Here is a 25,570-nt window from a genome sequence, read left to right as displayed (position 1 = left end):
GTTGGAGGTGCTATGTCACTGGGGGGTGAGCTTTGAGGTTTAAAAAACTCACACCAGATTGAGTCTGTCTCCAAACCGTGGAACAGATGTAAGATTCTCAGCTGCTACTCCAGTGCCTGCTCGCCTGCTGTCCGGGCCACCATGTTTCCTGCCTGATGATCATGGATTGACTCTCTGAAACTCAGTCTCAGTAAGCCCCCAGGGAAACGCTTTTCTAAGTTACTTTGTCATGGTGTTTCTTCGTAGCAACAGAACAGAAACTAAGACAGAAGGACGGGGAAGGGAAATCGGCCTTGTTCCCAGAGCTCTGCCGGCTTTATGAGAAAGACTAACTACCTAACTAATACCTCCCCATGGAAACTCAGATGTGAGACATGGACCCAAAAATATTAATAAAGCACAAATGCTTACCAGCTTCAGAGAATGTGCCATGCCCCTCCCCAGCCCCTGCTCACCAGAGAAGGCACCATGCCCCCATACACTCTGTAAGCCCTGACCAGACTCCTGAAACATGTTCACGGGCTGTTGAGATGACTTAGTAGGTAAAGGTGATTGTAGCCAGGCCTGACAACCTGAGTTCAATTTCCAGGACCCCACAGTGGAAGGAGAGAACTCACTCCTATTAAGGTAATCCTCTGACCTCAGGGTATGCCCTGCCTCGCCCTGCCCCCCACATACAACATAGACAAAACCAAAATATTCCCCCCAATCTGGATTAGTCATTAGAGAACACTGGGGATCCAGCAATGGACAGAGTAAAGTGTCGGGGCATCCAGGCTGCTTCACTTCTGAGCCTCACTTTCTCAAAGCTGAGGCAAATGGTCACAGTAGCAGGCCACCTCTGCCTACGTGCATGTGGACCCGAGTCTGGAATCAGACCAGACTGTGGCCTGGGTCACCGCATGACTGAGCCAGTGCTGACACCAGCATCCAAGGGAGCCTCTGTCACACTCAAGGCATATGCAACTTCCTCCACATTCCTCAGCCAATGTGTTAAGCAAGTGTCCTTACAGAGGAAATGAATACTGCAGGGGCTTGAGCAGGGCGCACAGCCCTCAGTCAGAGGGAAGGAGGACGGGGAGGCCAACTCGAGAGTCTGAGCCTTCACTTACTACTGCAGCTTAGGCCACGCCACCCCACAGCTTCATGCTCCTCCCTTCAGGCCCCCCAGGGCTATCAATCTTTGTGTCTTTCCTGTTCCATTGAGTGTCAACCATACTCCAGCATGCCTGCCACGGGAAGGTGTTCCTCATTTCTAGCTCACAGAGGGCTCTGGTTACTCTCCTAGCTACTCTCCCGTGCCAATCACTGGCTGGTCAGCTCCAAAGGCCCCGAGAGCCATGCACAGGCTAGAACTGAATGGAATGCCCACTGGAGAGGACCACAGATTAGTCGCTAACTAACATCCCTCAGGGTGGGTAGACTCCCTTTCTAGCCAACGGCCACTCCTCACATATCCTGCTCCAGGAAGAGTGTCTTCCTGATGTCTGAATCTCAGCACACGCTTCCTTGGATGGTGACAGTGATGTCATAACTGGAACTTTTCCTGTACAGACACTCTAGGCCTTGCTTACTAACCCTTCCTTACTACCCTGTAAGGCAGCACTGCCGGTCCATCTTTTGGGAGAAGAAACTGAGGCATAAACAGAAAGAAAAGCTTACAAAGCCACACAGCTAACAAACCACAGTAGTTTGGCTGCAGAGTCCACAGCTTTCATCACTATTGCCCAGAGGTCTAAAAACCATTCAAACCATCCAGGGCAAGGGAAGGAGGGAGGACACCCAGGCATGGGGAAATGCTAGGGTTGCTACCTGGATCTTGATGACGGCTGGAAGCAAGGTCCTGAAGACGTGGGAAGACTCAGCAAACTTCTGGCGAACAAGGAAGCCACGAAGGCGGGCCTGGAGCTTGATGACAAAGCCAACATTGGCCTTCCAGAGCAGTTGGCGGTCATGGGCAGCAGTGACCTTGGTGATGACTGACTGTGGAGATAGTAGTCCTCTGGTGGGTAGGAGTCTCTTCCCAGGTACAGTCCCTCACCCTGGCAGGAACCCTGCCAACCTGAATCTCCTCCCAGGTTAGATGGGAGGTATTGAGGTGGCAGCCGGAAGGATGCTCCCAAGTCCCCTGAAAGGTCTGCAGATGAAGGTAGTAGGCGGTGCCATCCTTCATGTCATGTTGAACCCAGAAGGCTGTGTCCCCTGTATAGAAACTCAAGTGAGCCAAGAAGGCTCAGAGGAGGCCAGAGGCAGCACAGAGGAAGGTGGAGGCCAGAGCTATTACCAGGGCATTGCTTCTTTGCCGCTGCGCCTTCCAGGGCCTGCTGGTAGCTTTTAGCGCAGTCAGGAACTATCCCTCGGAGGGCCACATTGGGGTTCCTCAACACACGCTCTGTCTGGGCTGCCTTGCCCTCCTTGATGGCCTGGTTGATAGCAGCCACACCAAGGGCTACTGATGGGCGTCAGGAAAGAGAAGTCAGTCCTTCTGGGGTCCTTCCCCTGAGCCCCGTCCTGTCCAGGGGGGCTGGACTCAGGAGACACACAAAACCACCATGGCTGATGGGGGAGATGGGGAGTGTGCGGGGTAACACAGCTGTCCACGGAGGCAGCAGCCAGGCAAGGGCTCCTGTGGAAGGCAGTTCTAAACTTGGGTATTCCCTGCCCAGCTGTGTGTTGGGAAGTCTATCTTATGGTCAAAGCACCCTCCTGCTCCAGTTCTGACCTGTCCCTGTGCTTGTTGGTCTCTACCAACTTGACACAAATCCAGATATATCTGGGAAGATATATCTTAAGACAATGTTCCCACCGGGTAGCCTATCGGCAAGCCTGCGGGGCATTTCTTGATTAACAATTGATGTGGAAACCCACTGATGATGGTGTTACCTGTGAGAAGGTGGTCCTGGGGTGTATAAAAACAAACAAACTGAGCAAGCCACGAGGAGCAAGCCAGTGAGCAGCATCCCTCCACGGACTCGGCCTCCAGGTTCCTGTCTTGAGTTCTTGCCCTGACTTCCTTCAGTGATGGACTGTGATGTGATGCTGAATAAAACCCTGTCCTCCCCATGTTGCCTTTAGCCATGGTGTTTATCCAGCAGTAGGAAGCTAAGATGCTAAGGTAAGATGGCGTGGGGGGCCCCTCCCTGCAGGGTGCCCCGCTGCTTACTTCTCTGAGCCGTGCTTGTGTCCTCGTTGGCTCTGGCCACTCCTTGGCGGATCTCCTCCAGCCACAGCACAGCTCCAGGGTCTCCTGTCACCTGGCAAAATTGCAGGAGAGGGAAAAAAAAAAAGACAAGACCCCAAACTGGTATCTCTGAGCCACCACAAGCCCAGTGGCAGAACCAAAGTACAAGCAGACTCTGGGGCAGTGGGGAAGGCTTTCTCTGCTCCCTACTTCCTGTGGTCTCCTTGGATGGCTGCCAGACACCGAAGGCTCTTTTCTTCCTCTGCTTTCAGAGTCCTCAGCATCGACTCAGCTTGGCCTCAGGGCTCTCTATGGCTTTCATACTCTCAGTATCCAGTACCTCCTAACCGCTTGCTCTCTTGCTAGCCTTTGTGCCTTAGCCATGGCTGGAACACCTACCCTACAGCCCTCCCCAAAGCCCTCTATATCATTTACAGCCCTCAGCCAGATCCTGGCCCTGACTGTACTTCGCCTTCTGGCTACACATTCCTTATCACCAAAAAGTAGTAGGAAGATTGTGTGTACACAGGTCCAGTAAGCCTGTGTGCCTCCTACGGTCAGTCTGAAACCCAACCCAGCTCCACACTTTCCTCACCAGAAACAGACAGAAAAATGTTGTAAAATTAACATTTTATAACATTTTATTGAGCACCAATTATGTGTCAGGTGACTGCTTGTCTTATCTTTTTCTTTCCTTTTTATTATTATTATTATTTATTTTATGTATATAAGTATACTATAGCTGTCTTCAGACACACCAGAAGAGGGCTTCAGATCTCATTACAGATGGTTGTGAGCCACCATCTGGGTGCTGGGATTTGAACTCAGGACCTCTGAAAGAGCAGTAAATGCTCTTAACCGCTGAGCCATCTCTCCAGCCCTGTCTTATCTTTCTAATAGTCAGTAGCCCAAGCCAACCTCAGCCTCTCTGCTGGTGTGAGCTATGGGGTACTATTCCTAAGACTTTTCTTATGAACTAAAAAGGAAAAAAAAAAAAAAAAGAAAAAAGACTTTATTTTTAATTAGGTATCTATGGATGATGTATCAGTGTGGAGGTAAGTACATGTGCGTTTTAGTGCCCTGAAGAGCATATGAGATCCCTGTATCTAGAATTATAGGTGGTTGTAAGCTGCCTGATGCGGCTCAAGTTCAAGCAGTCCTAACCACTGAGTCACCTCCCTAGCCTCACGCATGAATCAATACTTGAGGTGCATCAAGCAATACTTGGCATGGAATGAAAACTCAGTAAGTGCAGGGTGAGCCTGCAGGCTGCAGCTCAATCACAGGGCTTGGCCTCATTCTGCGGCCACACAGCTCAGGGGTGTGTCAGTTCAAATCCCTGTCCCATCCTCAGCTCACCGGATATGCACAAGGTGCAAGGGCAGAGCATGTAGTGTTTTCCATACCCCAGGGGTACTGAGGGGCTACTACTAGGTGATCACTGGGGACCAGAACAGTGAATCCAGTTACCTGCTTCTCAGGCCTGCTCTTTCCCCACAACTGTCCTGGAATGAAGTCCACTTTCCCATAACAGGCCAAATCCTGCTTGTGCCTCACCCAGGGAAGGGTCTGCACCCACTGGCCTGGAACAGTTTCAGAGTTCATGCCAGGCACAGCTCTGCTCAAGGCTGGTCCTCCTGCTTTAGTGTCTAACCCAGCCATCTCTCCCTAACCTTACCCGTGCTTTCTGCCTCTTAGCAGCCACAAGGAGGAGATGGTACCGAGGTGCAACATGAAGGCTGACATCTTCCAGGCCAGCTGCAGGAAGCAGCAGGGCAGACAGAGTCTTTTCAGGACAGCCCTGGTCCAGAGCCTCATTGATGAGGCTGATGGCGAGGACCTCTGAGGAAGAGATCCAGATGAACAGCAGCTCCAAACACAAAACTAGGGGAAGAACTGGGCTGTCTGAGGGGGGCTGTCTGAAGGGAGATGTCTGAGTTGGGGCGGTCTGAGGAGGGGCTGTCTGGGGGGGCTGTCTGGGGGGGAGTGTCTGAGGGGGTTATCTGAGGGGGAGATGTCTGAGGGGGGTTGTCTGAGGGGAGCTGTCTGAGGGGGGATATCGGAGGGGAGTTGTCTGAGGGGAAGATGTCTGAGTGAGACTATCTGAAGGGGGGTTGTCTGAGGGAGCTGTCTGAGGGGGGTATATGAAGGGGGCTGTCTGAGGGGGGCTGTCTAAGGGGAAGTGTCTGAGGTGGGGTATCTGAGGGGGGCTATCTGAGGGGAGTTGTCCGAGGGGGAGCTGTCTGAGGGGGTACTCACGATCAGTTTCTTCCTGGACCTGTTCATTGACCTGGCTCACAGCAGCCTGCAGGTCATTCCAGCTCAGGATGCCTCTATGTGTTCCTTGAAACTGCTGAACCTTCACCAGGGCATCAAAGTAACTAGCAACAAAGAAGAGAAGTGAGCCACACAGCCACCAAGTGGAGAAAGCTCTGAGTTGGTTCCTCCCTGGGACACCATAATTTCCAGGGTCTCTTCTCCCTTCACAGACAGTTACAAGCCCCCTTCCTGTGTGGAGCACAGAGCCCTTCAAGCTCCAGACCCCTTTTCCATCCATGTTCTTACCTCAGATCTCACCCACTCTCTAGACTTAGGTTAATGAACCCCAAAAGCATACGTCCATCCCTCACAGGCCCCAGGGCCTCCCAAGGATTTGCACCCAAATGCCAGTGGAGGTCTGAAACACCCCAGCCTGCATCATCTGAACTCCCAATCACCCTGGTCTGCCTCTGCACCTCAGCCTGTCCCTTCTGGATGAACATCTGTTGAGTCATTTCCCTCTCGGTTCCCTCTGCCACCAAGCCCTGTCAGATCTGCTTTCAGAATACATTCACACTTCACCACCTTCTTCCCACTCCTGCTGTTTCCACCGTGGAACTAGCAGCATGCCTAAAGGCATCCCGGCCGCTCTGCCCGGGCCCGGCCCTGTGGTGGAGTCTCAGCACAGCAGCCAGGATGATCTTGGTAAAGCAGGTCAAATGGGCTTCTTTTGTGCCAAACAGCCCACAGCTTCCTTCCTTGTTGGAGGACACAGGCTGGTTCCTGCTAGCCCACTCCTTCCCTGCCTCACTCTGTTTAGCTTCTCACTACTCTGGCTTCTTGGTAGTCTTTGTTTTTATTTTTGCAACGCTGGGAGGTTAAACTCAGAGCCTCAGGCATGCAAAGCAAGCCTTCTACCATTGAGCTGCTTCCAAGCCCTTCCTGATGTTCTATGAGTGCACCTAGGACAGTCCTGTCCTGAAGAGGATCATGGGACTAACTCTGGCTCCTTGTCCTCCACATGACCTAAAAGCCATCTATAACTACATTTTGTGGCTAAAAAACTGTTCCACACCCACTCTGTCCCGTTTTGTTTGGCCCATCCAGTAGCTGTGTCCATCCAGTTATAAGTCCTGCATATGCATATGCTTGGTTTCAGTCACTGTTTTCAACACCTAGAGTGGCACCTGGCAGTGTGTAGGCACTCAAACATTTGCTCTGAAAAAAAATGGAAATGAAGGGGGATGATCTTGTGCTCCCCAACTGGGGAAGAAACCCAGGAGGGGCAACTTCGAGCAGAACTGTCCACCGTCTGCCCGGTGTGAGCATCTTCATGCTATCCCTTCACTTCTGACATGTGGGTCAAACTTTCTCACTCACCGTTGGGCATTTTCTTCTTCTACCTGGGCTAGGCCAGTTGCGGGATTCACTAGATTGTCCCAAAAGGCACAGACATCTCCAGCTTCCAGAGCACGGTTAATCAGAACCACGGCTGACAGCATCTCCACAGCCACAAAGAGCTCCTCCTGGCCCAGCTCCTGTAGAGGAAGAGACGTGAGGGAAGTTGGTGGACTGTTGCCCCTTCCCTGTTCCATTCCCAAGGGCCAGGGGCTTCATTCACTTCTTTTTTATTTATTTATTTTTTAAAAAAGATTTTATTTATTTTATGTATCTGAGTACACTGTAGCTGTCTTCAGACACACCAGATGAGGGTATTGGATTCCCTTACAGATGGTTGTAAGCCACCATGTAGTTGCTGGGAATTGAACTCAGGACCTCTGGAAGAGCAGTCAGTGCTCTTAACCACTGGGCCAACTCTACATCCCTGGCTCCATTCACTTTACACCACCATTCATACTCAACACCTGGACTGTACCTGGGCCACACCTGAACCACTTCCATCTACCCACAGTACTTATGCTCAACACCTGGGCTACACCTGGTGTGCACCTGGGCCATATTCATCCACCCACAGTACTTATGCTCAACACCTGGGCTACACCTGGTCTGCACCTGGGCCACATTCATCCACCCACAGTACTCTTGCTCAACACCTGGGCTACACCTGGTCTGCACCTGGGCCACATTCATCCACCCACAGTACTTATGCTCAACACCTGGGCCACATTCATCCACCCACAGTACTCTTGCTCAACACCAAGGATGCATTCACTCACCAACATTTATACTCTATACCTGGGGATGTTTACTGTGAACATGATCATGAAGACATCACACACAGTATCATCTTACTTTCCATAACAAGCCAAATGAGGTAGGTATCATTAATATCCCTTCCCTAGCCAAGCCTATCGCTACGAACATTTTTTAAATATTTATTTATTTATCATATGTGAGTACACTGTAGCTGTCTTCAGACACTCCAGAAGAGAGCATCAGATTTCGTTCCGAATGGTTATGAGTCACCACGTGGTTGCTGGGATTTGAACTCAGGACCTTTGAAAGAGCAGTCGGTGCTCTTAACTGCTGAGCCATCTCACCAGCCCCAACGAACATATCTTAAATGGAGCTACAGAGCCCACACTCAAAATGTGACTTCTGCCAGCAGCCTTCTGGTCCCCATGTCCCATCAAGAACTACATTAAGGTACTTGTGGGGGTGAGTGCCTGTGGTCCCATATTCAGGAGGCAGAGGCAGGAAAATCAGGAGTTTGAGGCCATCCTCATCTATATAACAAAGTTAACAAGTTCGAGGCCAGCATGAGCTATGTGAGATGATGTCTGAAAAAGCCAAAAAGGATGAGATGGGGCTAGGGGGAAGAGTCAGATAGACAAACAGAACTGCACAAGGTCCTAGGCAGAGAAGACCAAGTGGCTATCTCATGCTATGCTACACACCATGAGGCCCTGGCTCTATTTCCCAACCCTCTTCTCTTCAAACACCCCTTAGGCTGCCTCCTTTGTCTGGCGCACTCTACCTGTATTCAACAAGGAGAGCTGCAAAGGACAATAACGACTGCTGAGACTTGGCTAGGTGCTTCTCTAGGCACACACACTAACTCACGGAGTCCTTGGGGCAATCCTATGAGATTGCTACCATTTATGAAGAAACGGAGAAGCAGAGAAAGTAAGCGGACTGCCAGTGTCACAAGTCATACTTAAACTCTCAGGTCCATAGCCCTCAGCGCTCTGCTGTCAACTCTTGTGTTTCTGTCCCACGGCTGCTGTCACCATGCCCTTGCTGAAGATGAGTGCTGTGTGCAGGTCGTGTCCACAGTAAATGTTCTATGGAGGGAGTCACTGTGCAGTCTCTTCCAGGTGCCTTCCCAGACTTCCTCTAGCACTGCTTGCTCTATTTTCCTGGTCCTTGCTGTAAAACCTACATTATTCAGCCTCCATCACTTTCTCTCTGCCTCTGCCTGACCCCCTGGGAGCACTCTAACTCCTGCAGCCGACAGGGATGACTCTAAGGAGAGCTCATGCCTCACTATCAGAGAGCTGTGTGGACAGGAGTTAGGTGGGGCAGCCTAGTGGTTAAAGCACATCCTACCAATCAGCTGAGCCCCCTGAGCTCCTGAAGCAGGAAACCAGCGCTCACCTAGTAGGGCTGTTGCTGGCACAGTGTGTGCAGCAGCTCTGGCTGCCATGATTTCTATCATTCCTAACATCCTGATTTCTGGCCATCCAAGGACCAGCTATCCCAGCAGCTGCCTGGGACCCCCCAGAGCTTACCCCCTGTTGCTGCTTCTGGAGGAGAGCCAGCTCTTGCTGGTAAAAAGCAGAGGCAAAGGGGTAGACTCGGGGCAGCTGGGCTTCAGGGCACATGAGCTCCTTCACGGTGTCAGCAGCCACTCCCCTCCGGATGGCTTTGTTGATCCTCCACACAGCCTGGAGCACTGCAGAGGAGGACAGCAAGAAGCCACACAGGCTGAGTGGTCCCGTTATCTCGGCTGTCCTTACCAACCAGGCTCTGCTGGGACCTCTAAGGGAAATGGCTTTGTGACGCTTCTAGAAAGCCATTCTACTAGATTCAAAATGCATTCCTAAATGTTCTGCAGGAAAGGGGGATGGGGCACTTTAAATGAGAGGCTCTGTGTAAGGCAGCGTGGTAGGCCCAGGAGCTGCGTACATAGCTCAGAAGGCAGCAGAAAGTGGCTGTCACAGCAGAGGCAAGTTCCTAAGGCAGCGAGAACAAGATTGACAGGTGGCAATGGCGCAGAACTAAGATGAAGTGAGTCAAGGGGCTCTAGGGACCAAACCCTAGTGACAGTGAGAGGAATAAAGAGCCAGCTCCATTTTAGCTCCATTTACACCACAGCAGGTGGAGGAGGCTAAGAGCAACCATGGCACACAGTGTGGTTAGAGTTTATCCACTCTGGGGCCAGTCAAATACCAGCAGAAATGGACACTGGCTCCAAGGAGCACGCACCCTTGGGAGGAGGAATAAGGATATGAAAGGACACAGTTCTAGAAGCAGCTCCATCCCAGTGCTATGGCCGTGTTGATGAGGAAGGATTCTGACTGAGAGCAAGCAAATGACTTTACTGACGCCTTGGAGACAGCGTTGGAGATGTTTCACCGGCTTCTGACAGGTGAAATGTGGGGGAAATGAGGCCCAGAGGCCAGGGACTGAGAAGGAATCAAGGAAGAACAAGGGAGACCAGGCAGTGGTGGTGCACACTTTTCATACCAGCACTTGGGAGACAGGATCTCTGTGAGTTCAAGGCCAGCCTGGTCTACAGGCTTAGTTCTAGGACAGCCAGGGCTATACAGAGAAACAATCCTGTCTGCAAAAACATGACTAATAAACAGACAAAAAATGAAAAGAAAAAAAACCCCAAAGTGTGGGATAAAGAGTTAAGGAGCCTGCCGGGTGGTGGTGGCACACACCTTTAATCCCAGCACTTGGGAGGCAGAGGCAGGCGGATTTCTGAGTTCCAGGCCAGCCTGGTCTACAGAGTGAGTGCCAGGACAGCCAGGGCTACACAGAGAAACCCTGTCTCAAAAAACAAAAACAAAAACAAAAAAAAGCAAAAAAACAAAAAAAAGAGTGAAGGAGCCAGGGCTGGAGAGACGGCTCAACAGCCCAGAACACTTGATGCTCTTGTAGAGGCGAGGATTCAGTTCCTAGCACCCACATGGTGGCTCGTAGCCATCTGTAACTTCAGTTCCAGGGATCTGATAGCATCTTCTGGTCTCCATGGGTACTGCAGGCATACAGTGTGCAGACATATATGCAAGCAAATCACTTATAGACATAAATATATAAAAGCAAATACATCCTCTTACCACCCCCACCCTCCACGGGGTATCTCTGTGTTGCCTTTGCTTGTCTTCAAACTCAGAGATCCTCCTGCCTCTACCTCCCAAGTGCTGGGATTAAAGACATGCGCCGCCACCCCACCCCCCAAATAAATCTTAAAAAAAAAAAAAAAAAGAGTAGATGAGCAGGTTGGGAGTGGTGGCTCACACCTGTAACGGGAGCACTCGGGAGGTGTAACGGGAGCACTAAGCTAACAGTGTCACTTGTGCTCCAGGCCAGCATGAGCTACACAGTAAGATCTGATCTTATCTCAAAAAACAAAAACAGAACCTAACCAAGAACAGAGAGCTGTACTACTGAGAGATCTGCGCCAAGATCACCCCTGGTGCTCAGGAATGAAGTGAGCTCACAGGACCCTGAATTGGAAATCCTTACCTGAGAAATCACATTTTAGAAGCCAAAGAAATATAAACAGGCATAAACAGAATTAGAAGCCAAGTCCCCAGAAGGAGCCTAGTCCTGATTGACAACAAGATGTCATGATCTTCCCTTCGACGTGTCCCTCCAGGGGGTGCAGAGGACAGAGGGCATGAAGGGTAAAGTTCCTTGTCGGGCTTGGAGCTGGATTTTGGGAGTTTGCGTTGTCCAATACATATGCCAGTAAAGGGCCAAGACACATTGGCAAGGGCCAGCAGCCCCCACCCGGAGATGACTTACTAGTTTGCTCTTCATCCCCCTTCTCATTGGCTACAGCCACACCAGCCTGGATCTCCTCCTTTTCTAGAAGTCTCACCAGGCCCAGCTCCTGCAAGAGGGCAGAGGTGCAGGAAAAGAGAGTTCCCAGGTCATGAATGAATATTGGGACCTGCCAGGCCTCAGTCCCGCCTCTCCCTTCAGGTAGGAGGACCTGGCCTACCTATCTCTAGCACTCTAATTGATTCTTAACCCCGCATACATCTAAAATAACACCAAAGCATTAAGAGCTGGAGAGTCGGCTTCCAGGCTAAAGTGCTTACCACAGAAGTAAGAGGCCTGGGGTCTGAATCTCCAGAACCCTTAGAAACCTTGCCTGTAATTGTAGCCTCAAATGCAAGAGGCAAGTCTCCCGGATCGAGCTGCCTAGCAACACTAGGCAGACTGGTGAGCTCTGGGTTCAGTTACGAGAACCTGCCTCAGTGAATAAGGTGGAGGAGTGCCTGGGGATGACTCCTGACACCAACTTTGGAGCCCCCTATACACATGCTCACACATTGGCCCTCCCTCGTGGGCACACAACTATAGACATACACCCATACCCTGGACATATATACACGAAAAAAAAATGTGGGAGAGGGGTCACAGCATTGGAAATAAAATTGATAAATCAAGATCCCAATTCAGCAATGGGAAGCATATGGTTACCTAATGGACTGGCCTGGTCCTTCCATCTCCCTCTGAGGGACTCTAAATAGACCCAGACAGCCCGCCTGGTCCACAAGGCTTTGCGCAGTGACTCAGTCATTTAGATATGGAGTCAGCGATGACATGCACGTAAGAGGCCATTTCCCACCCTAGGGGGAGACAGGTGCTGGCCAGAGCGGACCTGTGATTTCTGCTCTCGGTCTGAAGTCAGCTGTTCCAGGTACCAGTCAGCAAAGGTTCCTCTCACCCCTTGTAGGGCCAGGACAGGATCGTGAAGGGCCTCAAGCAAGGCCCCAGGGTTCTGCCTCTCCAGAGCGTCGTCAACAACTTCCAGTGCCCCCTGGACTGAAAGACAGAACATCTCCAAGCGTGTGGCAGCTTACCCCTATGCACCCCAGCCACTCCTGGAAATGTACCTTCTTCCGACCTCCTAAAAGTCGTTTCTGTCCTTGACCTCTAACACAGAGGGCCATGTGGGCCAGCCTCTATCTTCCTCTTGCTCTTCACAGCCCTCCTGTCTAACTGTCCCAGACCCCCCGAGAACACTCTGATCCGATCAGACAAACGAGTGGAGCCTTCAGGTTGCTCCTCTGCCCGCTGCCTTCTCTACCCCATCGACCCGCATCCTTCCTTCTTTGCTTTCTTCCCTCTTTCCTGTGCTTTTGAGAAAGTCCCACAATATGGCCCTGTGAGGTCTTGAACTCTGAATCTTCCTGCTTGGCCTCCTGACTGCTGGGATCACAGGTACGTGGTATTATTATTACTGAAGGACCTGAATTCAATATCCACCCCCAGGCCCGGGAGCTGAAAGCCTTGCCCATTAGCCTCTGTCTTAATAGCTCTCCATCCCCACAGGATCTCTCTGGTAAGAACCTCTCTGCTGAGGCCAGAGAGCAGGACACAGCGTCCCTGGCCTCTGATCTTTCCCTAGGGCAGGCTCTGGCTCACATAAGGCCATGAGGCTGTGTAGAGCATCCCAGGCTCTCCCAGTCATCTGTTACCGTTGGCGAGGTTGATGTGGCCCTGGATCTCTGCCTGGGTGAGGCAGGATTCATAGATGTCCTGCTCCTGACCATCGTCCTGCAAAAGCGAGATGGAGAGAGACTTGAGATGGGGAGGTGCGGGGGTGGGGTGGGGGGGTGACAGCACAATCTCTTCCTCCCTATCCTTGTCATTTCTGCAGACTGACAGCCAGCCAGGCCAAGACCAGCCTGCTGAGGACTGAGGAGAACGTGGGGTCTACCCCCAGACACCAACAATTAAGCCAGTCGGCCTGTAGACTCTGCAGTCTGGCCTCAGGGCTCATGTTTCCTTCCAGACCCACTTCAGCTGCCTGAGGCTCATCCCTCCAGCCTGCTCCCTCACAGAGATCACCCTCCAGCTCCTCTGCTCCTTCTCAACGGTCCCCCGAGGCAGGACAAAGCACAGTCCTAGTTCCCGCTTGAGACTCCCTAGGCCTCTCAACTTCCTGGCCCCTATAACCCAAGGTTTCTCCTTACATGATTCCTGGCATTGGCCGCCTTCTCCATCTTGGCTAGGGCCAGCAGCTCTTGGTAGACAGCTGCCAGAGGTTCTCGAAGATTCCCCAGGAGAGCATTGGGATTCTGCAAGGTGACCAGAGTGTCCTCTACCACCCCTCGCTCCACGGCATCATTGATGGCCAGAATAGCTGCATGGACTTGGAGGGGTAACACAGCAAGGTCAAGAAGCCAGAAGGGACCCAGACCAGAGCACAGTTGGCCGAAGCACCAGGGAGCTTGACCCCCTTGCCTGTGGATGAGGTGCCAGATCCCTCCCAAGGGCTATGAAGCTTGCAGTGGCGCCCCCTCCCCTCCATGCTGCCCCATGCTCCCACATCCTACCCAGGGGCAGAGTCCAGCCCTACCTGCAGCCTCATCGGCTGAAAACTCATTGGCCAGGATGCCCCCGATCTTGCTGAAGGCCGGTAACTGGAGGCCATATTTGGCCAGTTCAGAGGCGATGTTGCCGAGTTCCTCAGCTGCAATGACGCCAGGGATGCTCTTCATTAGGCCTAGAACCCCCAAGCCCCTGCTTAGTCTATGGACAAAGGAAAGGAGCTGGCTTACCTGTGAATTTCACTTTCCCATACAGGTCATGGATCTGTGGAGCCAATCCCAGCCGGAAGAGGAAGAGACTGGGAAGGACAGAAGGTATTAGGACATTGGGATGTACTAACCTCCACACCTTGACCACAGGTGTGTAAAATGACGATGGAGACCCAGAGGTGGAGAGCACTTAGCAGTTGCCCTCCAGTCACTCCAGTGCATGGGAATAGCCAGCCAAGAGCCACAGAAGGAATAAAATACCATACAAGTCTCTATAGCTGTGGCAGCTCCACAGAGGGCACGCTGCAGCGGAAGTCACAGTGGAGACAAGAGGAAGATTACAGCAAACACAGCCACAGAGGCCAGAAATGGAGGCAAAGAAGGGTCCGGGAAGAGAGGGCGTGAAGAGGTGACACTGAGGACCCGGGATCTGGCCAGGCCCATTCTATGATTCGGCCAACTGTAATGCCTGCCTGTGAATAGAACCAAGTAGCCTCCCATGCTGGCACTAAGTGGCTTGCACGAGCTGCTCCTGATGGGCCCTTGTTCTGACTCATTCACGTCCAAGTCATGGCTTCATCCTGCTGTTCCTTCATTTGCAAGGCACACACACACACACACACACACACACACACACACACACGTGCTCACGAGCACGCTTATGAACGTAAATACCCAAAACTGCTCAGTCGGCTATCGCCCTCCCTCCTTTCTACAGCATTGATTGCTCTTGGCTGATCCAGGTAGAGGAGCCTGGCTGACAAGTCAGGCTGTCTCACCTGAGAGCGTGAATGCAGTAGATCACCCGAGGCATGTTCTTTTTGTCATAGATGTCTGTGGTCTCTGGGAGGAAGATCTAGAGGAGAAACCAGACAATTGCTGCACATTGGGAAGAGCGGCACCAAGGAGGGCTGTGCAATACAGCTTCCAAGCTGGCCTAGGGAGGGAGGATCATGTTGAACAATGCATCCCTCTCCAACCAGAGCTGGGAGTGCCTGCAACCCAGGCTTCTAAGTCAGTTCCTATAACCATTCCCATTTAGTCAGATGTCAAAAAGGCTTACTAAGTAAGCCAAGACGCAGCCAGTTACATAGTCACAGAGTGTTCAGGGTCAGCTGACCACTAGATGGGACCTCTGGAGCTACAGGATGCAGGCTATAGTCTCCTGTAGGGAAATCAGGTCCCAGGCACTCAGCCCGAGTGAGTCTGGTCCTTGACCGGAGATTTTCACCACATAGATAATGTACTCTGGGCCGTGCGCTTAGGCAGGGCTGAACAAGGCATGCATTGCTATGACCCACAAAGGCACCAAGCATGCCACGCTGTTTTTCAAGCCAAGGGCCTCTGATCTGCAAAAACCTCTAAGAAATGAAACCTGGGGCTGGAGAGATGGCTCAGTGGTTAAGAGCACTTGCTGCTCTTCCAAAGGAAGAGGTTCAACCAAAGGACCCAGGTTCAATTCCCAGCACCTACGTGGCAGCTCACAACTCTCTGTAACTCCAGTTCCAGGGATCTGACACCCTCACAGAGACACATATGTAGGCAGAAAACCAATATACATAAAAGTAAAAATAAATCAATCGATCATAAAACATTATTATTAAAAAGAGAGAGAGAAAGAAACGAAACATAAGCTTAGTACATCCTATGTTATAGTCAGCTTAACAAGGGACCAAAGCTAGAGAGCTGTCCCACTTACACCAACACAGCATACGCCCACCACTGCTTCTGTCTCCTAAAATGTCTCTCTTAAAAAATAAAAATAAATAAAAATAAAAAAAATGGGGCTAGAGAGATGACTTGGTTGTTAAGAACACTGGCCACTCTTCCAGAGTTCAATTCCCAGCAACCACATGGTGGCTCACAGCCATCTGTGATGCAGTCTGGTGCCCTCTTCTGGCATGTAGGTGTACATGCAGGTAGAACACTCATACATAAAATAAATAAATCTTTTTTTTTTAATTTTTTTTTAAAATATGTAAAAGTGTCTTGCTTATATGTATTCAAGTGTACCACATGCCTGCCTGGTGCCTATAAGAGTAGAAGAGGGAATAGGGGTCCCTGGAACTGGAGTTCCAGATGGTTATGAACCAAGTGGCTATTGGGGAATTGAACCCAGATCCTCTGTAGATACAGTAAGGGCACTTAACCTTCAAGCCATCTCTCCAGCTGCCCTTTCACTTTTTTTTTTTTTTTTGGTTTTTCGAGACAGGGTTTCTCTGTGTAGCCCCATCTACACTACACAGGGGCGCCACGTGACAGTACTGATGAGCCTCAGTCCAGGAGACCTTCCCTCCTTTCATTAATAGGGAGGTGACAGCAGAGACCTAACAACCTAGTTCAAAGGCCCAGAGTCCCCCGAGGAACTTTCTCTTAGATCACATGGAGTCTTACCGAAGGCAGACCGATGTGGGCTACCGCAGAGAGCCAAAAGTTGATGTTGTCCGTGTGCCGGAAATGCAAGCCAGTCGCCTGAAAGGGAGGAAAGAGGGAATGTTTTACCGGTCTCAGGACTCCCTATGGGAGGAGCCCAGATGCCAGCTTAAGTGGGGAGGAAGGATAAGAGGATCCAACGGATGCTACCCTGTGGATTCTCTGCCCCATGGAACAGAAAAATAGTGGAAACCACCAGAAATGGTGATCGGGCTGGACAGTGGGGAGGCAGGGACAGAGAGGGCAGTGCAGTAAGGCTTCCAAGCTGGCTCAGGACAAGAGGCTCGAGCTGGTTAGAGCATGAAGAAGAGACTTGGGGCTGGAGAGATGGCTCAGCGGTTAAGAGCGCTGACTGCTCTTCCGAAGGTCCTGAGTTCAAATCCCAGCAACCACATGGTGGCTCACAACCATCCATAATGAGATCTGACACCTTCTTCTGGTGTGTCTGAAGATAGCTACAGTGTACTTACATATAATAAATAAACAAGTCTAAAAATAAAAAGAGAGACAAGAAGAGACAAGCAAGACCCTTCAGGGTGGCAAAGCCCACGAGCCTCGGAGTGTGCAGTGTAATTAGAAAAACCTCCAGCCATTTGTACCTCAGGGCACCTTATGGCCCAGGCAGCAGGGCTCCATGCTGTTAGGGGAGCACCCACATGGCAGAGAGATGCTAGTGAATAGATACTAACCACATACAATTATTTATACTTCTTTTCATCCTCAAAAATGACTGTATATGGACTTTTTTGTTGTTGTTTTTTTGAGACAGGGCTTCTTAGTGTAGCCAGCCCCTGCTGTCTTGGGACATGTTTTGTAGACCAGGCTGGCCTCAGCCTCAAACTACAGAGATCCGCCTGTCTCAGCCTCCCAAGTGCTGGGATGAAAGCATGCATGTCACGGCCAGCTCATATATGGACCCTTAAATGACGTGGTCCCATACCCTTATAGCTGTGAAAAGGGGCATCTTGGTGGGGGAGAGATGGTAAGGGGATAGATCACACTGTGTCCACCTGGTAGCGTAGCTGCTCCACGTCGTAGATCTTCTTCAGGGGGACCACAGAGGGTGCAAAACAGTGGCCCAGCTTGGCCAGTAGCACTCCATTCCGGAGGCTCTCCTCCAGCTCCACAGGGGAAGGAAGCTCCTCCTTCAAGCACACCTCCATCCAACTATGAACAGGAGAGCATGTCTTACCCACTGGCAGGCCACACAGGTCCTTGCGCCTGCAGGATCTGCCCATCCCTTTTGACCTGACACTCCATCCCTTCCCTACCCTATTGGCTTGCTGATCCCCAATTTCCCCAGGCTGCCACAGAGGCCTGAATAGGCCAACCCTTTCCCTCATTCACCTTGGAAAGCCTCCCTGGGTGGCTCCCATACCTGCCTGCTGTAGCTGGTCTTTGCTACTTTACATGTTCTTCTTTTTTTCACCCTTTCTCCCCCTCCCCCTCCCAGTTTGATGGGGGGGTGGGGGAGAGAGATCTCTTAATCTAATTTCTTTTTAACTATGGCTATTAACAAACTACAACCAACCCCCATGAACAACCATCACCAATGCCTCTTAAAGCCCTCACTCTCTGAAAAGGTCCCAGAATTCCAAACAACACGCAATGGCAGAAACTATATGCAGCTGTTGAAACCACGCCTCTGCTAGAGCAGGAGGCAAATCATAGTCAGCTGTTGTGGGCAGTCAAAGCACACCCCCCCCCCCCCCCCGCGCGCGCACGCACGCACGCACACACACACACACACACCCCCCCCCCCACCTGGGATAAAATGAAAGCACAGTCTTACAATATGTCTGTATTTTTATAGAAAACAGCTGAGCATGGTGGGACATGCCTTTAATCCCAGCAGAGGCAGAGGAGGCAGAGGCAGAGGGATCCCAATGAATTCCAGGCCAGTCTGGTCTACAAAGCAAGTCCAGGACAGCCAGGGTTGATTACACCAAAAAAATCCTGTCTCAAAAAAACAAGACCAAACCAAAAAACCCAAAATTCTAAAACTGTCACTACAGCCTGACTTCATGGAGGTATAGCCAGACTCTTACCCTGATGTGTAAGGTAACCTCTCACTTTGTCTGGCTACACACCTGACTCAAACCAAATGGGCTCTGCCATTTCTCTCATTGTTTATGGTTCTGAGAACTTAGGTACAGAAAGCTCATGTCTGATGAAATGATTTCCTCAGTTCACCTCTGAGACTCCACTGCATTCTGTAGAAATGAGGCCAGCATCACCGGTCTTCAGTGGGCAGCTGCCAGGATCAGGGAGCTATCAGTCTGAGCACACTTTGAATATAAATGCATTTTACTGCTGGAGGTTATACAAGTCAGGCACAGTGACTCCCTAAACAGACTCTCCAGATATTGAGGTCTACAGATAGTATGTTTCCAAAGGGAGCCAAGCAGATCTTATTTCGAGCTGTCCTTGCTAGACATCTGATTTCCTATCTGCTTCATCCTATCTTCTTTTTGGAAAACATTAACAGAGACTATTGGCTAAGAAAAAAAAAGGGGGGGTGGCGCTGGAGAGATGGCTCAGAGGTAAAAGGTTCCAATTCTGATTCCAGCATCTGAATGGCGGCTCACGCATCTGTAACTCTAGTTCCAGTGGATCTGATAACCCCTCTGGCCTCCAAGGGCACCAGACATGCACACGGTACACAGACAAACATATAGGCAAAACAATCATATACATTAAGTTAAATTTTAAAAACAAATTTTTTTAAGGAAATAAAAAGGGAGTGGAAAATGACTCAACAGGTCAGAGTGCTAGCCACACAGGCATGGGGGCCTGAGCTCAAAGCCCTGCACCCACATAAAACCCCAGGCATAGCCACAAGTACTGGTGACCCCAGCAGCCTAGCTCCAGGTTCAGTGAGAGACCTTGTCTAAGGAAAATATGGCGTCTTCTATTGAGCCTGAAACTAATCAAGACTTTGTTTTGTTTTCTTTTTCGCTTTTTTTTTTTTTCTTCTTTCTGAGACAGAGTTTCTCTGTGTAGCCCTGGCTGTCAGGGACCTCTGTAGACCAGGCTGGCTTTGAACTCAGAGATCTGCCTGCCTCTGCCTCCCCAGTAGTGGCACTTTACTGAGCCACCTCCTTTGGGCTGACCTTGATTTTTTTTTTTTTTTAATCCTCTTACCTCCTAAGCACTGAGACTACAGGGGTGTGGTCTCATGCATGGCTAGACAAAACTATTTTAACTTGCCCTTTCCAGCAGCACAGCCCCTTGTCTGTTTGCATTTGCTCTGGGGACAGGTGACTGGAATCAGGTAGGAGAAGTGGACCCTGCTTACCGCTTGGCTTCCTCCAGCCGGCAGAGGTACTGATAGGCGACATTCTGTCGCCTCTGCTCATCCATTTCCTCAGCTGTGAGGCGCTCATCTAAATCGTGAGGGGAGACAAGGCAAGGAATGCAGCGTTAGATAGGAAACCCAGCACCCACGCTGGGCTGGGCAGCTCACAACTACCAATGCCCACTTCTGGCTTCTGTGGGCACCCATACACACAAGGTGTATATTCACACAGACACGTGCACATAAATAAAAATGGATCTTGGGCAGTGGTGGTGCATGTCCATAATCCCAGCACTCGGGAGGCAGAGGCAGGCGGATTTCTGAGTTCAAGGCCAGCCTGGTCTACAGAGTGAGTTCCAGGACAGCCAGGGCTATACAGTGAAACCCTGTCTCAACAAAAAAAGAAAGAAAAAAAAATCTTCAGAGACAAGAATTTGAGGCCAGCCTGGTCTACAGAGTGAGTTCCAGGACTACACAGAGAAACCCTGTCTCGAAAAACCAAAAAATAAAAAATAAATAAAAATGGATCATAAAAAAACCAAAAACCAAGACAGGGACCTCAGCTCTGAACATATTCCCTCAGCAGTCCCCTCAGAGCACAGAAACCCTCTCCGTGCCCCAGTTCTTCCCAGTGTACCCATTATCAGGGAGCATCCTGCAGCCTTCTGTACCAGAGACATTTCCTTGTCTCCTATGCAGCCAGTCATCTTCCCATCTTTCTCATGAACCCCCTTCACTGTCATCCTTGGGAGCATGGCTGACATCATCAACCATTAGCGCAGTCATTCATTCATGCCAGACCTTTCTGGGCTACGGAGTACTCCTATTTTGCCTTAGCCACAGTCTTACTACCTCTCTATGTTTTTCATGGGGAACACACTATAAACATAAACACGGGACAGCTGCGCACAGGAGCAACGAACAACCGAGCTCAGAGAATACGCAAGAGACAGCATGGTCTCTCTGTCTTTGACTGGGCACTCCAGTCATTTTTATTCCTTATCCCATTTCCTCATCTTGGATATCCTGCAGTATGACTTCAGGAAGGGCTGGGCTTATTTGAATTGGCAGTTCAACAGACACACGCTTCCAAATACAGATTTGAAAGTGCTGGCCAACAGCAGAAAAATCCCCTGATTGCTCTGAGGGAGTTTACAAAGGAACAAGAGTTGGTTGTTGAAGCATGGAAAATAAACCAGTAAGTGAGTGACATCACCTCAGAGTTATGAATTGGGAACTCAGCGAGGTGGAATGGGAGGGGCCTTGAGCAAGGGAGGCGCTAGCCTCCTGCCTGCACACACGCCCACATACCAGAGTGTCTCAAAAACAAACAAACAAACAAACAAACAGGTTTCCTGGAGCTTCCGTTCCTTCATGAGGTGGATGGACATTGTTTTTCATTCAGATGGTCAGGTGGAATCCTTTCCACCCTCCCCACCAACCCGAGTTTTTCTCAGCCCGAGTTACCATGTTTCAGGTAGCCCAGGCTGTCCTCTCTATACTATGTAGCTAACAATGACCATGAACTTTTGACCTTCGGCCTCCACTTTGCAACTGTTGGAATTACTGGAGTGCGCTGCCAAACCGGCCCTCCGGGTTCTGCATTTTAAAAAAGCGTCCAGGTGATCAGGCGTCAAGTCATTTGGGAGGCAGCGTCTCAATGCGGAATCCCGTCCCGTGGCACTTTTTGGCAAATACAGTAACTGCTGAGTTTTAAGGGGCCATTTAGATCATCTAGACTCCTCCACCCTGGAGCCCCAGAAACTGGGAAAAAGGGAGTGCGCCCTTTGAAGGGTTTGCAGCTCAGTTACCTGGAGCACACTTCGGCGAATTCCCGGGGGAGCAGTGCTCCGGGCAGCCAATCCCGCGAAAACCAAGCCCCGCCAGCAGCACCCCGCTCCACCCTCAGATCCTTCCCGCACTCACAGGCTGTCCGAGCTCGGCCTGCCGCGCACGGCTCCATGTTCCTTCTCCTGCCAGTTTTGAATCTCCCGCCGCTGGGACACCACCCCTCACTGCGGTCACGCCGGGATGGGACGCTTCCCGTTCGTGCCGCAGGGAACCCTGGGTTTTGTAGTTCCTCTTAGAGATCGTGAGCTAGCTTAGGTCAGTTTCTTGATTTGCTTTCTCTAAGGCCCCGCTGCTCATCTGGCTTTTTAACAAATAGTCCTTGCAGCTGCCCTTCCTTTCACTAACCTGTCCTACTTCCTATAGAATTCCTGGGCCTCCCTGTGTGCTATTTGGTGTTTTACTCTGAACTAGATGACAAATGCAGGGATATACATGTTCTAGACTAGTGCTGTTACAGCAACAACAGATAGCACAGTCAAAAGCTTGGAGGTCTATGCCGCACAGAGGGAAAGATCCACTGCAGTGGAGGCAGAGACCTTCCTAGTGAAGGCTTCAGCTGATCTTGAGCAGGACAGAAAAACAGATTAATTAAAAGGGTGTGGGAAGGGAAAGGAGGTCCCGCCACCATGGAGTCTGGTTGAAATCGCCAGCTAAGGGTTGGGGCTGGAGAGATGGATCAGCGGTTAAGACCACGGGCTGCTTTTCCAGAGAATTCGGGTTCAATTCCCCGCATCCATATAATAGCTTACAACTGTCCCAACTACAGCCTCAGGGGGTCCGACATCCTCACACAAACATACATGCAGGCAAAACACCAATGCACATAAAATAAAAGTAACTAAATAAGTCATTTTAAAAAAAAAGAGAGATGGCTCAGCAGTTAAGAGCACTGACTGCTCTTCTGAGCCACCAACCACATGGTGGCTCACAACCATCCATAATGAGATCTGATGCCCTCTTCTGGTGTGTCTGAAGGCAGCTACAATGTACTTACATATAATAAATAAATAAATAAATAAATAAATCTTTAAAAGAAAAAAAAAAAAAACTTCTCCTGGAGTGGCACATTCTTTTAATACTAGGGGAGGCAGAGGCAGGAAGATCTCTGTGAGTTTGAGGCCAACTCTGGTCCACAGAGCAAGTTTCAGGACAGTCAGGGCTACACAGAGAAACAGGGTCTTGAAAAACAAACAACAAACAAAAGACTTCCTACACAACTAACAAAGTCAATGTGAAGATTATTTATAGAGATAATATTCCTTCTATACAGAAATATTTCAAATGACACAATATGAGGAATAAATATGACAACACTTTATACACATATATGAAATTGCTCCTTTTCTCCATTTTGTATACTCCAGGGTCCCCTGTCCAGGGAATGGCCCCACCCACAATTAAAAAGGGTCTACCTAATCAATTAACATGGCCAAGATAATCTCTCACAGGCAAGCTCTTTTTTTTTCTTTTTTCTTTTTTGTAATAGTGAAGGACTGGCTATAGATCCTCTTTGAGTGTCTGGTAGAATTCGTCTGTGAATCCATCTGGCCTTGGATTCTTTATTTAGCTCCTCTTGTCTCTCTAACTTCTGGAGCCATTCTTTCTGATCCTTTAATACAGGCATCTTATAGATTCCCCCTGTAGGGCTGCTTTCCATGTGTGCCAGAGGTGTCCTTGGTTTAGTTACAGGGAGATTGATTGATTGATTGATTTCTTCATTAACTCCAGTGATGAGTTGTTAAATCTCCATGAGTTTGCATATTGACTAGAAATTTTTGGTGTCAATTTCAAGTTTTATTGCATTGTGTTCTGATAGGATATAAGGAGTTATTTCCATCTTCCTGAATATATAAAGACCTGTTTTGTGTCCCAGATATGGTCTACTTTAGAAAAGTTTCCATGCCTGGCTGAGTGGAATGTTCTGTAGATGTCTGTTAAGTCCATTAGATGTATGATGTCAATGAATTGTGTTTCTGTTTATTTTTTGTCCAGATGACACAAGAAGGGTACTGAAATCAGCTATTAATGGATTGAAGATAATTTGTCTTTAAATACAGTAGTAGACTTTTAAAAATGAAATTGGGCACCGCAGAGCTGGGTTTAGAATAGTGACATCTCTTTGGTTAATTGTCCCTTTGGTTAGGATGAAGTGTCCCCCTTATCTCTTTTGACTTGTTTTAGTTTGAGGTGTTTTGTCAGTTATTAGGATATTGATACCTGCTTCTTCCTGGTTCTGTTTGATGGAGTACTTTGTCCACCCTTTTAGCAGTGCCTATCTTTACAGCTAAGATGCATTTCTTGGCAGTAACAGATAGATGGATTTGGGGAGTTTTGTTTGATTATTTTTAAATTTTATTTATTTTATTTATAAGAGTACACTGTAGCTGTCTTCAGACACACCAGAAGAGGGTGTCAGATCTCATTACAGATGGTTGTGAGCTACCATGTGGCTGCAGAGAATTGAACTCAGGACCTCTGGAAGAGGAGTCAGTGCTCTTAACCACTGAGCCATCTCTCTAGCCCCTGGCTTTTGTCAGTCTGTGTCTTTTGAAGAGTTGATTCCACTGGCATTTAAAGTTATCATTGAAATGTATGTGTTAATCGTGACCACGTTGATTGTTGGTGCTGCTTGTATTGTCAGTGATGTGGAAGGAGATTCGAGGACATGGTGGGTGTGGCACTGAAGGGAACTGGATGCTGGTTCAGAATGACAGAGGATCTGGGAGAGAGCCCCTTAGGACCTTGGCTGAGAACACTTTCAGGCCCTCCCACCCCCGCCCCCTATTTTCCTCAAGGAAAGCCTACTGAGTATGGGACCACTCTGTGGCCTACTTGGCCTGGACAGGCTGTGCTAGCACCTCTGAAAGCCAGGCCAGAGCAGAAGCTTCAGCCTGTCTGGAGCTCAGAGATGGCCCTGGGTGCCAGGCCTGCGCAAACGCCTGTGTTGCAACTATGGTCAGTGCATCTACTTCAGGAGTCTGTTTCTGGCAATGGCCCTTCTACTTAAAAAGGCTTTTTCCTAGGCAAATGGGGAAAGGGGCAAATTTCGTTTAGTTGCAGCCACTGGTGGTAGGTTCATGGGTTGGTGAGCTGGTGAGTTAGAGATTCCTGGTGATTGTGGGGCCTCCTGTCCTCTCATTAAACACATCAAACAGAACCTGGAGTTTACAGAGTTTACAGTGCACTCATATACATAAAATAAATAATAATTTAAAAAAAAAAAAGCTTGTAGTCACCCCCTGTAGCAGATGGAGTTCTTTGGTCTGTCATGTCTCTCTCTGAAAGGGAGAGACGGAGCAGGGCTTGGTGGCACAATCTGTGATCCCAGCACTCAGGAAGGAAAGAAGGAAAGAAGATCACCACAAGAACCTACCTTAGAATTAAATTAAATTAAGAAGAGAGGATGGGGGCTCAGTGGTTAAGAGCACTGACTGCTCTTCCAAAGGTCCCGAGTTCAAATCCCAGCAACCACATGGTGGCTTGCAACCATCTGTAATGAGATCTGACACTCTCTTCTGGGGTGTCTGAAGACAGCTACAGTGTACTCACATATAATAAATAAATCTTAAAAAAAAAAAAAAAAGAAGAGAGGATGGGAAAGAACAGATGACTGTCTCATGGTAGTTTGATATATTATTTGAAGGAACTGGAAGGTGTGTCCGCAGGGATGGGGCAGCCAAGCAGGAAGGGAAACAGGTCTTAGGTGACTATGTCTGAGCACCATTAGGGTCCTCCACTAAGATAGGTTACCACAGCTGTCACTCGAAGGATTACCTGGGAGGAAAGGAGAGTGCCAGGTGTCTGGTAACACAGTTCTGCGCTCAAGGCTGCTGGGAAGTAACCTAAGCCAGCAGAACC

The 25,570-nt window shown here is 49.7% G+C and overlaps 1 protein-coding gene across 2 annotated transcripts in view; it reads right to left on the bottom strand.

The window, feature by feature from the left end:
* The window catches only part of Iqgap3 (IQ motif containing GTPase activating protein 3), a 39,047-nt gene extending 17,169 nt beyond the window's left edge, over window positions 1-21,878 (bottom strand). The window contains exons 1-19 of one of the 2 annotated variants that reach the window (XM_006501643.3): window positions 21,788-21,878; window positions 19,862-19,949; window positions 17,574-17,730; window positions 16,525-16,602; window positions 14,910-14,986; window positions 14,152-14,219; window positions 13,950-14,063; window positions 13,564-13,742; window positions 13,066-13,144; window positions 12,246-12,404; window positions 11,381-11,468; window positions 9,133-9,296; window positions 6,821-6,978; window positions 5,441-5,562; window positions 4,860-5,023; window positions 3,164-3,254; window positions 2,285-2,452; window positions 2,063-2,202; window positions 1,813-1,983 (exon numbers count right to left, since the gene is read on the bottom strand). In XM_006501643.3, the coding sequence (XP_006501706.1) occupies window positions 1,813-1,983; window positions 2,063-2,202; window positions 2,285-2,452; window positions 3,164-3,254; window positions 4,860-5,023; window positions 5,441-5,562; window positions 6,821-6,978; window positions 9,133-9,296; window positions 11,381-11,468; window positions 12,246-12,404; window positions 13,066-13,144; window positions 13,564-13,577 (1,518 nt within the window). In that variant the 5' untranslated portion in view covers window positions 13,578-13,742; window positions 13,950-14,063; window positions 14,152-14,219; ... (3 more) ...; window positions 19,862-19,949; window positions 21,788-21,878. Of the gene's footprint in view, window positions 1-1,812; window positions 1,984-2,062; window positions 2,203-2,284; window positions 2,453-3,163; window positions 3,255-4,859; window positions 5,024-5,440; window positions 5,563-6,820; window positions 6,979-9,132; window positions 9,297-11,380; window positions 11,469-12,245; window positions 12,410-13,065; window positions 13,145-13,563; window positions 13,743-13,949; window positions 14,064-14,151; window positions 14,220-14,909; window positions 14,987-16,524; window positions 16,603-17,573; window positions 17,731-19,861; window positions 19,950-21,787 lie in introns of both variants that reach the window. The other variant, NM_001033484.1, reaches the window with a different exon arrangement.
* Between the last annotated feature and the right edge of the window lie 3,692 nt (window positions 21,879-25,570).

The sequence above is a fragment of the Mus musculus genome, chromosome 3 (genome assembly GCF_000001635.26).
Source record: "Mus musculus strain C57BL/6J chromosome 3, GRCm38.p6 C57BL/6J".
Taxonomy (NCBI): Eukaryota; Metazoa; Chordata; class Mammalia; order Rodentia; family Muridae; genus Mus; species Mus musculus.
Note: the sequence above shows the minus strand (reverse complement) of the source record. Positions and strands in the feature narration are given on the sequence as shown.